We start from the raw sequence: 17,140 nt of genomic DNA on the forward strand, positions 1-17,140 counted from the left end.
CTGATCTGAAATAAGGTGAACTAAACAGGGACTAAATACTACCCTCATATGGTAATGGATGATAAAGAGTAATTTAATGGGGTTTTTGGTATTTACAACCTTGAAAATACACCACTTTTGTATTTACTAACTTATGAAAATATTACTATTATTTATTTACTACCTTAAAGTATGTTTGTTTTGGAATCACTACCACTTTATTGTTTTTTATTTTAAAATTAAGATATCTCTTTCGATTCTTATTCATTTTAAATTATTCGAAACTCATTCTCCTCCTTTATGTGTAAGGATTCCATAGAGACCGTGCTTTTAAAAATTTGTAAAAGATAAAACGAATTAAAAGATATTTGTGAAGTTTTAAAATATTGTGAATTATAAAATGAGTTTCTTTAAAATATCGTTCTATATGAAATCCTTTTAGAAAAAGGAAAAAACCGTGTTTAGAATCATTTAAAACGACTAAGAAACGAAAGAGATATTAAAATGAGAAAGCGGTAGTTTTCCAAAACAAAAACATATTTAAGGTAACAAATTACAATTAAAAAAAATTATAAGTTAGTTAATATAATATTGGTGTATTTTTAAGGTGGTAAAACCTAAATATTCTTATACTTATGAAGAAAATACTATGTTCTTGTTTATTAATTAGTCTACTTTCTTTATTGGGATGTTTTTTTATTAGTCTCTTTTATAATCTTTCCTAATTTGTTGAACAATTATTCCCCTTTTACTTTTATATTACAATTGTAATTCTCTTTTCATCCCAATTAAATATGCAAGTGGTCCCTTTATTTTCTAATTTAACAACACTAAATACGCTACTACCTATATTTTCTTTTTTTTTCTCTGTCCTACCCACATGGGTAAGATTCTTTAGAAATTCACATATAAGGTGTCATTTTAGTGGATTGTTCAATATTCAATAAGAGACTAATAAACAACGGAGAAAGGAGTGATTTTTTAGGTGAATTAACATTCTCATGGACATAGGTGTGTGAATTTTCTTTTATTTTTACGCTACAGTATCATTTTCATTACCATGATTCATTAACTATCACCATTAACAATCTCATGGACAAAGGTGTATGATTTTGTTTTCTTAAATTATTACACCACCAAAGCATTCACAATACCATGATTCATTAATTATCATCAACTAACAAGGCTTGATAAGTTTTATTGGTTAAAAGATAGTTATAAAAACAAGCTGATAAATAATATAGACGAGACCCGAATACAAATCTTGGATATACCACCTTCTCAAGAATTTACGAACTAAGTTAATATACATAAACGGGCTTTAGACGTTGGTTGTTTTATAGAAGTACATACCTAGTGGGTCTTTTTAGTTCATTACAAAAATGAATATATGGTAACCAATTGCTTGTTGGTTTAGTGGTGATTGGGGCTGAACTTGGTAGAGAGAACCCATGTTCAATCCCCCGCAACAACAATTGGGAGGGGACTGTGATTTAACCACCCAGAACTTACCCCGAATCCGAATTAGCCTTAAGGTTAAACCGGGTGCTAACAACAACAAATGAATATATGGTGCCTTCCACTAGATTTTCCTAGATACATTATTTTTATTTGCAACTAATCTAAGAGGATGATGCAATAGTTGCATTATATCTACCAATATAAGCAACTTTTTTTTTTTTTTTTACATAGGCTAAACTTACGTAAAATAAAAAGGTTACAAATTACAACATAAACCTCATTAGCAAGGTTTTGGGAAACTAAAGCTACTTATATGAGTTCTACTACATAATACAAAATGCTTGTAAATAATTAAAGAAATTGCAGAGATAGAAGTTGCCTTGTTCGTTGGCCTTTGGAAAATGGCTTCATCTTGCACATCCCCATTTCCTTTTTCAGTTGGGGTGTAGCTTGGGCCATTAGCACTTCGAGGACTCCTTAACTATGTGAAACTTATAACACGGAGAAAGAAACAGAAGGATGGTATAAATAATACGAGATGGTTGACCCGACATAGTAAGCAAAAGCTCACACACAAAGTAAGCCACCAAAGATGACTCGATATCCACATGCATGAATGAATACTTAGAGTCTCTCCCTTTTAAATAGGAGAGACTCAACCTGGACAAGCTATGAACCCCCTAAAATTTTAATTTGGGGAGTTGCCTTAGATAATAGATTTTGAGAGTAAAGAAAGCAAAAGAATTGCTCCTCGCAAACCTAAAAAGCACAACCAATACTTGCATCCACCAAACGCTCCTTCCATACCTAATCATACTACCTTCTTCCCTCATCCTAGGATCCAACATACTACCGACAAGGGTAGTATTACCCACTTGACCCTTGGCACAAAGTAAAGTGACTGACATTATTGTTACACTAATCGGGAAATCCAAGACACTCAAATCCACAACATCTATGATCTTCATCCTTAAATTAACAATCCAACCATTAACATTCAACCCCCGTCTTGGTGACATGATTGATTTCGTGATCAGCTTTTGGCTCTAACCAACAAAAAAAAAATCCACAAGGAGCATATCCCTCGCTACAAGCGAGGCATTATACTACCAACCACAAACTTGACTGATAGAGATAGAAATCTACTAGCTAAGATTTAATCTAATATACATCAAATATCCTAGGACAATATGACTAGAAGTCTAATATACATCAAATGTCGAGATTAAATCCTAGTAGATTTCTATCTCCATCATTGACAATTAAAACAATTAACTCACAACATATACCAACACACCAACAAGATATACACCCATTCCAAAAACAGTGAAACAACCAAACAAGGCAACATAGCCGAATTAAAGTGGCGACGGAAAATTGGCTCCAATAACTGAAACCACTAACTAATCTTTACCTATACCGTCAAAATCAAGATTATTCGACACTACGAGACAACAGCGGTTAGAAACCCAATACAATAACAGTAGTCAAAACCCCCTAACATACGGAACACAACCAAAACAAATAATTATATCCAGAAATTGAAAACCAAACTCTAAACTTTACCTATACTTGAGAATTAATGGTGGCGGTGCTTTATCTTTATCGTCGATTACTGCAGCGTTTAGACAAGATTTGGAATAATTGAAATTCTGAAGGAGGTTCATACGTACACCCCCAAAGAACGAACAAAACTTGATTGGCTGAACCGACTAAATAAGCAGACTATATATCCGGTGATAAAGTGTATTTTGTCATTCAAGACATTTCTCATCGAAGTGACGCTCCCCTAATATCAACATGCAATTGATGTGCGAGATATGCCCCGAGTAATTAACAATGTTATGCATGAACGTCATGATCAATTCATTCATTCATTTTTTATTTTTCATTTGGAAGGAATAACCTCTAATATGGTATAGTATAGTGTCAATGACTTTAATGTTTAAATTTAAGGCAGCGTGTTTAAGTTTTACAAAAATCATATTGTAAACTTTATGAAAGACTCGTCTAATGAGTACAACACCATTTGGTAACTCATAGACGGCAGTAATTTAAATTTTTTGTTGTCTATCACAGATTATAAATTTTCATTATCATTAATTTTTGAATGTGATCGATGTTGTGTACGGTTCATTAATTAAATTACAGAGAAATTACATAAAAATTTAAGTGCATACGCTGCTAAATCTTAAATGGGTCATGTACGAGTTCATGTCTGATAAACTTTATTCAACATCCAACGATAAGCCTTCGTCATCTGAGAGAAATTTATGCATATATAAGTGCAATAAGGTCACATTCTAAAACAAACTAGTAATAAATAAATTAGCTCGCTTTTATTGTTCACAGGACTTTGTTATTAGAGTTTCATTTTAAAACTAATTGGTAATAAATGAGTAGTTGGCTCTTATATTTCAATATCAGAAGAATGAAGAATATTGGATCCAATGAATACAAGTTTGACTAAGCTCTACAATAAATAAGGCCAAATGCAATAATAAAAAAGTTCAATGAAGAAATGATGAAAGTGAAAAAATACATGTACTAAAAATCACGGAAGGAGTACAGGCAAGGAGTAGTACTTGAAAGTGATGAGCAAATGCAATAATAATTAATAATTAAAGCATTTTGTAAAGAAAGGAAATAGTGAAGTTAGGACATGATTTTGATTGTTGGGTGGAAACAAACGATAAAAGGCTAAAGGATGATTTTATATATTAGTGGAAGATGACATATACTTTCCCCAAATTATGATGTTCCCGCACAATATCCTTATGCTTGACATCATATACTATTTTCTTGTCCATTTTTTATCAAAATGTTAGGTATTGATATGACCATTTTTTTTGTTTACAATCTCTTATCTTAAGTGTCAGCTCGTAAGGGAGTTATTTGATTTTAACCAGGGATTTCCGCGTTGGAGCTCTTGTGGAGTAGTATTAATTAAATTATTCCACAAAAGTATAAAACTATAGGAAGCATATCAATGAGGTTTACGCCAAGTAACAAAGACAGAGAGCATGTATGCGATAGCTGATATATTATATGTTTGAATCCTCTACGCCAGCCCATATTTAATTTGTATTGCTTTATAGCTCATTCGGTAAAAATGAAACAAAAAGTGAATGCGGATTCGACAATATTTGCATTATTAGGGAAGCAAATTGATTCGACTACATTTGCATTATTAGGGAAGCCAATTCGATCCTGTTTAAGTTATATCTGGAAAGGGAAGCTATATAATGACATTTGATAAACGTTTAACTGTTAAGCTAATATTCCAAAATCCATTAAAAACTATAAGTATATATTCCTCAAGCAAATAAATCAATACCATGCCTCAACCGACAATATAGTCAATATTCATACGATTTGTAACTAGCTTGAATTATTTGTTGCTCTTGTCCCCTCACTCATTGATGAAAAGAGAAAGAAAACTTGAATTTGTACATTGACATTTAGGAGTATTGAAGAACTATATATTCTCCAATCGTGGTTTCTGCTGGAGGTTAGGTTCTGTTCTGTTCAACTCATTTGACTTATTCCAGACAAAATAAATTTAGATAAATTCTGTTAAATTCAGATATGTTCAGATATGTTCAGATAATATAACTTCAGAAAAAAAAAATTAGAAATTTCCACATACAAATAAGTTTATTTCAGACATAATAAGTTTTTTCAGACATAATAAGTTTTTCTAGATAAAATAAGTTCAGTTAAGTTCAGATAAGTTCGATCAATTAAGTTCAAATAAGTTCAGATAATATAAGTTCGGTCAATAAGTCGAATAGAATGGAGCCTTATTTTCTGATTCATTTGTTCAGTTCGATCAAAAGTGGAGACGCATCAAGGAGAAGAATCAACAATCCAGGAAAAAACATCTACGAGAGAAGAAATTAAGTAATCTGATGCAAATTTTGAACTGTTTTAGTTGTTTTTACTATTTAGTATTGAATTTGAGTAAATTGTGTTCATTTTTTATTTTAAGGAAAGTTGCCCCGAATTATGTAATGTGGTCTGGTTTGTGACAATATATCCATTTTTAATTTTAGTTTGTGTATAATCTCGCACGCATCGCGTACATATAAGACTAGTTGTAAATATTGTGAGGTAAGAAGGGTAAGGTAGTAATTTTCATGTCCGAAAATAGAATAAAGCAAAGTGTAAAGAACATTATAAAATAAACTAAAACGGAATTTTTAAAGATTATTTTGAAACTAATGCATTAGTATTTATATAGTGTCACTGCCCCGACGAAAACAAAGGATGGAAATGAGTATCGATAGAAGCAAAGGCACGTCATATGATTCTAGGCAACTAACAAGTTGCAATGATACTTACAAAAGAATTTTTGTTTTGGTGACTATCCGTAATAAATTAGAACTTCCATCAATAAAAATTCTTTAATCCAATGCGTTTTTATTTATAGTTATGTAATATTTTACATTTGGATTCTTTCGTTCCTTATTTGTAACTAAATTGTATGAGTAGCTTTTTGTGACTCATTTGTACCCAATATTTTTTTTAACATACAGATTGGCAATGTGAGTCGTACGATAGCTAAAAGAAATAATGACAAATGGAAGATCTCAATGAATTTTGTATAATTCCGAAAAGTAGCTATGCATGATCCGATTTGGTCACAAGTACCTAACAAGCTAGTAACCACATATGGAATATATAACCACTAACTAACATGGAGCAGGGGTTCAGAGAATCCCCTGATTTGGTCATCACTCATCACTCATCACTCATCAGGGAGTAATAAACAACATATGCAGCAGGCAACACATCAGATTCTCATAGAACCCAAATTAACCATCTTCTTCGCAATTTGTGAAACTGGTATGCCATGTAAAATACTAATACCAACATCAACCAATAAAACTAACTAATACACAAACAGTATGACTCAGGGAGAAGAAAATTCACGTAATAATATTATGTATTTACAAACTACAAAGTATTAACTACGAGTACTACAAGATTATAAACCAAATTTGTCAACTTTTTTGTGTAGAAAAATGTGATAAAAAAAAATAATCTAATCATAAATTAATTAATTAGATAATAATAATAATAATAATAATGGATCAATACAAAGGGACTGGGAAACGTGGCGGCTTAGCAGGTTTATTAGGAGTTGGAATTGGGGCTTGCATTTCTGGGCGATGTGGTTCACATGGGCATGGTAGAGCTATAAACTTCGCTATATTGTCTCCTGGCATTATCACTGGTAGGCTTTCCATTTGTTGTTGTTTCTGCATTTTCAACCAACATAATTTATCAGTATACTGTATGCTATTTTGTTATCGATCCAAAACACCACACGTAGATACAAAATTACAAATAAATCAATTATAATAAGCTAAAACTAAATCTTAGTTGTAAACATACTAATCAGCTAGTTAATAATTTTAATTATATTACTTTTTATCGATGAATTAATTTTACTTTAAAAAAAATAAACTAAGTATTCACATTACAATTGGAAAAATAGTTTGGTATTCCATACTTCCTCCATATTTAATTAAAGAATATAGTTTAACCGACACGTAGTTTTAGTATAGTGAGTCCAATTTATTAAAATAAGATGGAGAGTGAGGGTAGTGAGTGAATTATTTATTGTAGTAAAAATGATGTGAGTAAATTTAAGGACTACAAAGAAAGAGAGATATATTAATTAATATATTAAAAGTGGAGACCATGATAGTTAAATAAGAAAAATAAAGGTAACTAAATATGGAGGGAGTAGAAAAGAACGACATTCTAATAAAAATGGCGAGGGTGAATATTGCCTTGGAAGAATGATCGTGTGTTTTTTTTTTTTTTGTAAGAGTTGGTGTCTGAAAACAAGACTATATTTCCGAAACCGGAATAAATAGATTAGTACAATATCTTCCTCCAATAACTAGCCTACGCCCCTATGGCATATGAGATCTTCCCTTTCACTCAACTACAAATAAGGCATTATATAGGATTGAAAAGGAAGCCTAAGAAAGTAACGTCAGTATCTTTTCATTTAAATTAACAGCAATATATTTTTGAAAACGTAATTAAGGAATTAAAAAGCATTAATAAAGCCAGCTATTAGTGAGTATGTATTCCCCTCAACAAAAACAAAAACAAAAAAAAGAATGAGTGTGTAACTCTTGTGGGCCTTTGGTGTTACTTTTTAATATTCGGTGCCATTCATATCCAACACCTAATTTATATGACCACCTAAAATAAATTAATAAATTTATTTCTATAGCCAAAAATAGCCAATATCCAAATTTAAAGTTGTTTTTTGCAAATTTGAATTTGAACTTTATAATGTAAGATAACTTAAGCATAGACTTACTTTAAGATTTTTTGGCTACATCTGCTTGAAAAAAAAAAAAAAAACTTCAACAATAACATTTTGTTCAAAGTTTTTAAACTTTGACTTTAATTCCGTCAATTTTGACTATGTTCATCAAATCATTAATATTAATTACGTGAGATTCTTGTCGATTTATATTCCAAATTGATGATTTATAATTCGCATTAAATTAAAAATATTAATAATTAAATATTGTATTGGAGTTCATGTAATAATATATTTTAAAAAAAAACTAAGATCGTACTCCGTATAAGACTACGATATACTGTACTCCGTATTGTTTTACATGGAAAAGAAAAACACTCACCCCATTTTATGGAAAAGGCTTTTAAAAAAAAACACTTATTCTAAACGTACCTGTAAAAAATGGTATCGCACAGGGCTCAAAATCAAAATCCAGTTAAATTAGTACGGAAAATATTTAATATTCTCCATCTAATAATTAAATTTGTAATTTAAAAAATGGGATCCACAGTCCGACTCATAGAGGGAATGGAGTACTCAAAAATCTAGAAGAATGTAAAGCGTAAATCAAACCTAATTATGATTAGATTAGCGGATTAGCCTTATGCCCTTGTTGTATGTATTTAGCTATCTCGTCAATGTTTTTAATTTTTAACGTTTGTTATGTACGGAGTAATTCAAAAATTTATAATTGAAGTTATTATAAGACATTAAAAAAGAATTCTCGATCTAAGAATAAGTGATTTATTTAGGAATAAAAGGAAGAGTTTGGCGTAAGTATTAGTATGAATAACAAAGAAAGAAACAACTTACCAATAAGTAATTAGGGTAATTGGGTTTAGCAGGGTGATTAGCAGCTTCAAGGTCAAGATCATCGGAATAAGATTGACGGAGTGATCGAAACTTGTCCCAATGATAACAACATGAGAAAATCCCACTTAAACTGAAGATCACCAATAAAAGAAGAGCTGTTCCAAGTGGAAAACCAAGGGACGGTCGTGATGCATCGGAATGGTGATGTACTACAGGGTTGTAAACTGGACTGTGCTCCATCGTATAATTTCCTATTTACGGCTATTCTTTCTCTCATAGGCCAAACCAGAGCCTTTATTATTATATTTATAACTCAAAACTCGGATAATGAATGAAAATGGAGGACTGAGAGAGAGAAAAAGAGAAATGCAGATAAATGAATATGAATCGTGTGTTTGGAGCAGAGGTTCGACTGAGGGTTCAAATTTAAAGAGGGGAATTTTTTTAGGAAAAGAGGGTACGTGTAAAGGTTAAATTGCTACTACTTGTCCCGGCTAGAGTACGGAAACTGGGCCCCACTTTAGGTACTGTTTTTAAGAATGGCCCTTTTTTTTTATAATTATTTTTGGTTCCTTTTTTATTGTCTTTTAATTAACCTATTTGGTTCCTTTTTTTCAATTGTCTTTTTGGGTTATTGCTACAAGTCTACAACTTCCATATTAATTGTTATGCACTGCAAAATGTGATGTTTTTATAAGCTTTCGTTTGGTAGGACATAAAATGTTTTCATTGTAAAATGATTTTTCATGAAAAACATTTTTTAAGGGAAAACACAATTCCAAATTCAAAGGTAATTTTTTTTTTTTGTAGGCCAAACTCAATTTCTTACAAGTTACAATTTAGCTCTTATTATAAAATTTAAGAGCCTTACCAAATATTGTCTCAGAAAACCTCTATTCTCTATACCTGATCCGATCCCGTCTAATCATTTACTCCATATTTTTCTAGCTAAATGTACTTATTTTAGTACATACAGAGTACTTTTTTAGGTTTGGTGGAGTATTTAATTGTTATTAAAAAATCAACACTTTTTTTTATCATGTACTTAAGGAGTTAAGGTGTATTATTGTTGTTGGTTGTAAGCACTTATTATTTATTAAGGAGGGGATTTGTTAACAGTGCTATAAAGAAAAAAGAAAATAATAAAAATAGCAAGGGGACATGGACTGGTGTAGAAGGTGTCCTATCAGGCTTCCATGGGATGAAATAAATATTGAAATAGTAGCAATATTTTTATCTTTAGAAACAATATGAGCATTGATGTTTATATTTTTATTCATGAGATAGCTAAAAATATTTGATCATTGAATGGAAGTTATACCCGATGATACTACCTATTAAGGCCTTGTTTAGTTCACCTTATTTCATGATCTTATTACTTATTTCAGATTTAATCAGATTAGATCAGATCATATCAGACCATACCAGATCAGATCAGATCAAAAAAAATAAGTTCAGATCAGATCAGAAAAAATAAGTTCAGATCAGATAACTATTATTATTATTATTATTCATTTATTATTATTATTATTATTATTATTATTATTATTGTTATTATATTTAATATTTTATTACTATTATTTCTTTAATAAAAAGTAATGTTGTTGTCGGTGCAATTAAAATCTATTACTTAAGGCATCAAAAAACATTAACAAAACATTCAAATTCATCATGTCCAACCAATTGAGGTTGGCATGAGTGGTTAAGGGCCTCTTGCTCCTTAACCAAGGTCTCGGGTTCGAGCCTTGGGAATGGAAAAAATCTCAACTGGGAGGGTGCCCATCGAGGTACCCATGCAAACTCCCGCGGGAGATTAGTCCACTCGCCGAAGGCGGTGGGAACTCCTCGTAGTAGAACAAAAAAAAAAAAAAAATCAACATGTCCAAATTAAATCCATTATGTCCAGATCAGAAACGATATGATCAGGTCATGTCCATAATAGAACTGATTTTTATAGATCAGAACCATTATGTATCCAGACCAGAACTGATAGGATAAGATAATATCCAGATCTTAACTGATATGTACATATCATGTCCAGATAATGTTCAAATCTGCAAAGATCTTGTCTACATCAGAACCGATCCTTACAGAACCAATATGTTCAGATCAAAACCGATTTGTACAAATCATGTCCAGATCAGAATCTATCGATACGTCCAAATTATAACTGGTCTAGATATCGACTATGTACAGATTATTTTCAGATAAGAATTGACCTGCAAAGATCATGTCCATATCAGAATTGATTTGTAATGATTATGACTAGATCAAACTGGTCTGTACAGATCATGACCAGATCAGAACTGATTTGCACAAATCATGTCCAGATCAGAACTAATCTGTCCAGATCAGAACTGATATGTACAAATCATGTCCAAATCAGAACTGAACTGTACAGATCGTGTCTAGATCAAAACTGATATGTACAGATCATGTCAATCAGAACTGATCTGTACAAATCATGTCCAGATCAAAACAGATCTGTACAGATCATATACATATCAGAACTTATATGTCTAGATCATAACCGATCTATCTAGATCATGTATAGGTCTATCTAATATAAGGAATACTTAAATCATGAGCAAAGACAAATAAATAATAACAATATTATAAATTTGTGTAATATTTATTTTACACATAAGTCGTTTAATATTAATAAATGTAGATTTTTGTTTTAACTTAATTCTGAAGAATCAGATCAGATCAGATCAGAAAAAATAAGTTCAGATCAGATCAGACCAGAAAAAATAAGTTCAGATCAGATCAGACCAGATCACATCAGATCAGATTAGGAGAAATAAGGTGAACTAAATAGGGCCTAAATTTGCAAGTTTTGGATTTTGAATTTTTGTTGACGATATTCAAGAAAAATATGACTAATATATAAGTCATGATTTATAAATTTATTACTCGTATTTACGGAGTAATTTATGCCAGTTTAACTTTTTAAATGCCAAATTAAATAATCCGTATTTTATAGAACGATTTCCCATAATAATGTTAGAAGACACGAAAATTTGCAAAATATGCCCCATGTTTAAGTAATTCCCAAACCTTTTTTCCAGTTCAACATTAAACCGCTAATTCAAATAGCGGTTTAGTTTCAAAGGAAACTGTCATTTCAATTTGCGGTTTGGTTCACTTAACCGCCAATTCAAATAGTGGTTTCCTTTGAAACTAAACCGCTATTTGAAATAGTGGTTTCATCTGCAGTATTGCTTGAAACCAACACTACTCTGGATTGGCCAATTAGCGACGGTTCCAGTAAACTCATGGTGATCACCCGAGTTGACTCGCCATCCTTCCCGTTTCTTCTCCTTCAATTGATATCGGTTTACCTATTTAAAACGTTATTTCAATTGGCGGTTTTGTGTTAATTGATAAAACAAAAACATATATTGAACCGGTTTTCTTTCTTACGTGAAAGGTAGTATATGAATTAACATGGGACATATTATGGGAATTTTAGCTTCTTCAAGCATTATTGCCAGAAAATCGCTCTATTTTATAATCATATTAAAACAGATATTTGTATTTCAAATGATGACGTTAAGTTTCTACTTTTTTACGCTTGTCAAAGTACGTTTTATATCAATTTTATAACTAATCACGTAATAGTAAAAATTAAAAAATTTGATATTCTTAAAGTATCCATTGAGACTAATCAAAACAAGACTCACATGAATATATGTTTTATCTTATATCAATCTTATATAAAATGTCATAAGTACTTCCTATTAAGTTTAGTTTTAAAGTGCTCTCTCTCTCTCGCTGTGGTGTACGTTAACGGTGTTCTCTTAACCTGCACCCCCAGCCATGGGGAAGAAGAAGAGGGTGGCGCAATCAGATTTTTCCGATGGACATGAAGAACCAGTGAAGGATGGCTCGCAGAAACTTCTTGTGACGCCACCATTGGTGGAAGACCCTTTCGAAATGGATGAACCGATGTCAATGGCAGATCCTAAGCTGGTGCACCCAAGTGCTGGCCCTGTTCCGATTCGTCTGCAAGAGGTAATCCGTGAATGTCAAGCAATTTCTCAGTTGCATAGAATCAATAGAAGTGGTGTGTTGGATGTCATTCCTGAATCTGGGAATGTTAGTAAGGATTCTGGTCGTGTTGTTAGTAGGCGATTGCATATGGAACCAGAACCAGAACCTCGCAAAAACCCAGAACCATGGTCCAATATGTTTAAGGGCAGTTCTCTAGCTTTTAAGGGACGGGCACTGAAGTTTGTGGCTCCAATTTGCACTGCAGGGAAGGTTGTTGCCCAGTTGCAGAAAGAGGAGGTGGAGAAATGTACTGAAAAATGGATGAATGCGATTGTTTTATTTGTTTTGGGGGAAACACCAACAATTGCTTCAATAATGAGATTTATGGCCAAAGAGTGGAATCATGTTACTACCCCCAGAGTATTTCTTCATGATGATGGGTATTTTGAATTTTAAATTTGAGGAAGATAAAAATGAAATTCTCTTTTCTGGACCTCAATTTTCCTATGGCAAGCCTGCGATTATTAAGCCATGGTCACCCCAATTTAATTTTCATTCTGAAGTATTGACTGTGATACCTCTTTGGGTGAAATTTCCAAATTTACCACTTAATTGTTGGGGAGAGGACTCCCTAAGCAGGATGAGTAGTGTGATTGGTGTCCTATTGTTTGCAAATGAGTGTACTACGCAGTAACTTCGTATCTCCTTTGCCAGAGTTCTTATAGAAGTAGATGTCACTAAGCCACTTCCTTCTAGCATTGTGGTGGCTGATGTTAATGGCAAGGAGTTCTATCAACCTGTGACTTATGATTGGAAACCAGACTTCTGCAAAAAGTGTTGTTTAGTTTGCCATAATTGTGATAAGAAAGTGCAAGGAGCCTTTAAAACTGATGTACCTGCTAAGAAATTAGTGAAGCAGTGGGTACCAAAGCAGGTTGTGCCAGCTGCAGACAAACCTGGAGACAATGTGCAAACTCCTGTTGGTACTGCTTCACTTGTGCAATCTGATGATGATGCAGGCTGGAAAGTAAAAACTAGAAGAATTAAAAAGCCAGAAGACAGGAACATTACTGCTGAAACACCCATTCAAAACTCTTTTAGAGTGTTGAATCAGCAAGATGAGTTGGAGACAGAAGATGATGAAAGTGATGATGGAATGCGAGGAGCCCTTTCTGGTAACTATTCTCACCCCCCTCAATGATTGTTTGCTCATGGAATATTAGGGGTCTCAATGACCCAATAAAAACTAGAGGTCTTAAAGACTTTCTGGTCAAGAATAAGGTGGATGTGATAGCTGATTTAGAAACTAGAGTGAAAGAGAAAAACACAACAAAAATTCAGCAGAAGTTTGGTAACCACTGGAGTTCGGTTTATAATATAGCTGATAACCCTAGAGGAAGGATTTGGATAGGTTGGAGGTTAATGAATGTGTCTTTTTCTGTCTTGCTCACTCATGAGCAGTTCATCCATGGGGAATTATTTGATGGAAAAGGGAAGTTGATCTGTCTGTTTACTGCTATATATGGTCTGCATACTGTTGACACTAGGAAACCTTTGTGGAGTGCTCTCAAACATATTGCTGGATCTGTGAGTGGATCTTGGCTCCTTATGGGGGACTTTAATGCAGTTCTACATAGCAATGACAGGATTAATGGGGCAGGAATTACTAGTCATGACACTTATGACTTTGAACAATTCTTGTTTACCACTGGTATTGCTGAATTGAGAGCTACTGGGCACTTTTTTTCTTGGATTAATAAGGGTGTAGGTGGAGCTAGAATTGCAAGTAGGATTGACAGAGCTTTGGGTAATAGCAACTGGATGATACAATTTGATCAAGTTTCTGTTGATTATATGAATCCCACAATTTCTGACCATTCACCTCTGTTGCTGCAATTTGCGGAAGATCATAACAGGGGGGGAGGCCTTTCAAGTTCTTTAACTTCATGGCTGAACACTCTCAGTTTTAGGAACTTGTTGGTGATGATTGGAATGCTCCCATTCAAGGCAATCCACTTAGTAGGGTCTGGTTCAAACTTAAAAGGCTTAAGATTGTGCTTAAAAGGCTCCACAAGGAGGAATTTGCTGGCATAGCTGAAAAGATTGAAATAGAGAAGCAGGAATTAGAAAAGGTGCAGAGTCAGTTGCTTATTACTCCTACTGATGATCAGTTACATAGTGCAGAGAAAGTTCATATGGGTAATCTGAAGAAATGGTTAGCTGTGGAGGAGTCTGCACTGAGACAAAAGGCTAGGATTCATTGGATGAAGGGTGGTGATTCTAATACTCAGTTTTTCTTTGCTTCAGTAAAACAAAGAAGATGTTTGAATAAAATAACTGTGCTTTACAACTCTCAAGGAGAGAAGCTGACTGATCCTGGGGATATTACAGCTGAGATTCAAAGCTTTTATAAAACTCTTATTGGGACTGCAGCTGCTTCTCTTCCACATGCAGATATTCCTACTCTCAGAAGTGGCCCTAGATTGTCTGCAGCTGCTGCACAAGATCTTTGTGCTCCAGTTACTACTAGTGAAATTGACCAAGCTCTGAAGTCAATAGATGGCAACAAGGCCCGTGGCCTTGATGGATTTAATGCAGTGTTCTTCAAGAAAACTTGGCACATTGTCAAAGCTGATGTTTATGCTGCAGTTAAATATTTTTTTGATACTGGGAAGATGTACAAAGGGGTGAATTGCACTTCTGTCACTCTTGTTCCAAAAATTCCAAATTCTAGTCATGTGAAAGATTTTAGGCCCATAGCTTGCTGCACTATCATTTACAAGTTGATATCCAAGGTTCTTACAGCTAGACTACAAAAGGTAATTGTTGAAGTGGTGAGTGACTGCCAGTCTGGTTTTATTCTAGGAAGGTGTATAGCTGATAATATCCTCCTATCCGCTGAGCTTATTAAATGGTACAACAGAGCTCACATCTCCCCTAGATGTGTGCTGAAAATAGACCTTAAAAAAGCCTATGACTCCATTGAATGGGGTTTTCTAGAGACAGTAATGCAAGAGCTTGGCTTCCCAGTGGTTTTTACTAAATGGGTGATGGCTTGTTTAGCCACAGTCTCCTATTCAGTGCTTATTAATGGCTCTCCTACTGTTCCTATTCAAGCTAGGAAAGGTCTCAGACAAGGAGACCCCATTTCTCCTTTCCTTTTTGCTCTAGGGATGGAGTTTCTTTCCAGAAGTATGGGCAAGCTAAAGGAGAATCCAGATTTCAATTTCCACCCAAAGTGTAAGAAACTCAACATTACACACTTAATGTTTGCAGATGACTTGTTGCTGTTTGCTAGAGCAGATGTGATTTCTGTTAAACTTTTGCTAGAAGCTTTCCAGAAATTCTCTGCTGCTTCAGGGCTTGATGCCAACTTAAAAAAAAGCAACATATACTTAGGAGGTGTGACTGATGAAATCAAACTACAGATTCTAGCAGTTGGGGGTATCTCTGAAGGAAGTCTTCCTTTCAGATACCTTGGAGTACCTCTCTCTCCAAGGAAGCTGAACTATCATCAGTGTAAGCCTCTTGTTGACAAAATCCTGGCTAGGCCCAAAGTGTGGTCTACTAAGTACCTCTCTTATGCAGGGAGATTGCTGTTGATTAAAACTATACTTTTTGGCATGCAAACATTCTGGTGCCAGATCTTTATTCTGCCTAAGAGAATTATCAAAGAAGTGGAAGCTTTCTGTAGGGTGTTTTTGTGGACTGGAGATACAGTTAAGTCAAAAAAAGCTTTAGTGGCATGGGAGAAACTTTCTCTTCCTAAATCAGCAGGAGGATGGAATCTTAAACAGGTTGCTCTGTAGAACAAAGTGGCCATCACCAAGCTGTTATGGGCTCTCACTTTCAAGAAAGACAAACTGTGGGTGAAATGGGTTGATACTTACTATATGAAAGGGAGAGAACCTGTAACTTGTCCTATCCCTACTAGTTGTTCTTGGGCTCTGAAGAAGATTTTGGAATGTAGAGAGATTGTGCAGAATGTTGGTGGATGGAAAAACACTACTACTGGCACAAACTACTCTATTAAGAAAGTGTATACAACAATGCAGGGGACCTATCCAAAAGTAGCTCGGAGGAGAGTAATTTGCAACAACAAAGATAGCCCCAGAAGCATCTTTGTGACCTGGCTGGCTGCTCTTAATAGACTTTCTACTACTAATAGGCTGATTTCCTGGGGTATTCAGTGTACTGCTCAGTGTGTGCTATGCAGCAGTGTTGCAGAATCAGCTGAGCATCTGTTTTTTGATTGCTCTTTCTCTAGTGATATCTGGAAGAAGATTCTTGGTGTGCTTGGCATAAGGAGAAGCAGTTTTGGGTTCAGTCAAGAGCTTTCCATTGTTGCGTATCAAAGCAGGAAGACTGGGGCTACAGCTACCCTCTATGCTATGTGTTTTGCTGAGGCTGTGTATGCTATCTGGTTGCATAGAAATTTGTTAATTTTTAGCAAAACCAGTAAAACTCCAATACAGCTTGTAAAGGAAATTTTGTTTAAAGTTTCCTGTAGGTGCTATGAGGAGCTGAGTAGTAAGCTTCTGATGTAACTAGGGTTCTCTA

At 33.9% G+C, this 17,140-nt stretch overlaps 2 protein-coding genes across 2 annotated transcripts; one reads left to right on the forward strand and one right to left on the reverse strand.

Moving 5' to 3' along the window:
* Positions 1-6,351: 6,351 nt before the first annotated feature.
* On the reverse strand, positions 6,352-9,001 carry LOC110804284 (uncharacterized protein At5g65660). Its single transcript, XM_022009856.2, has 2 exons — positions 8,585-9,001; positions 6,352-6,704 (listed from the first exon to the last, which is right to left on the reverse strand). The coding sequence occupies exons 1-2, from the start codon at positions 8,822-8,824 to the stop codon at positions 6,537-6,539; spliced, it is 408 nt and encodes a 135-aa protein (XP_021865548.1). The 5' UTR covers positions 8,825-9,001; the 3' UTR covers positions 6,352-6,536.
* Positions 9,002-16,473: 7,472 nt separating this feature from the next.
* Positions 16,474-17,127, forward strand: LOC110804292 (uncharacterized). Its single transcript, XM_022009867.1, has one exon. The coding sequence runs from the start codon at positions 16,474-16,476 to the stop codon at positions 17,125-17,127; it is 654 nt and encodes a 217-aa protein (XP_021865559.1).
* Positions 17,128-17,140: the final 13 nt, after the last annotated feature.

Source organism: Spinacia oleracea, chromosome 6 (assembly GCF_020520425.1).
Source record: "Spinacia oleracea cultivar Varoflay chromosome 6, BTI_SOV_V1, whole genome shotgun sequence".
In the NCBI taxonomy this organism is placed as follows: domain Eukaryota; kingdom Viridiplantae; phylum Streptophyta; class Magnoliopsida; order Caryophyllales; family Amaranthaceae; genus Spinacia; species Spinacia oleracea.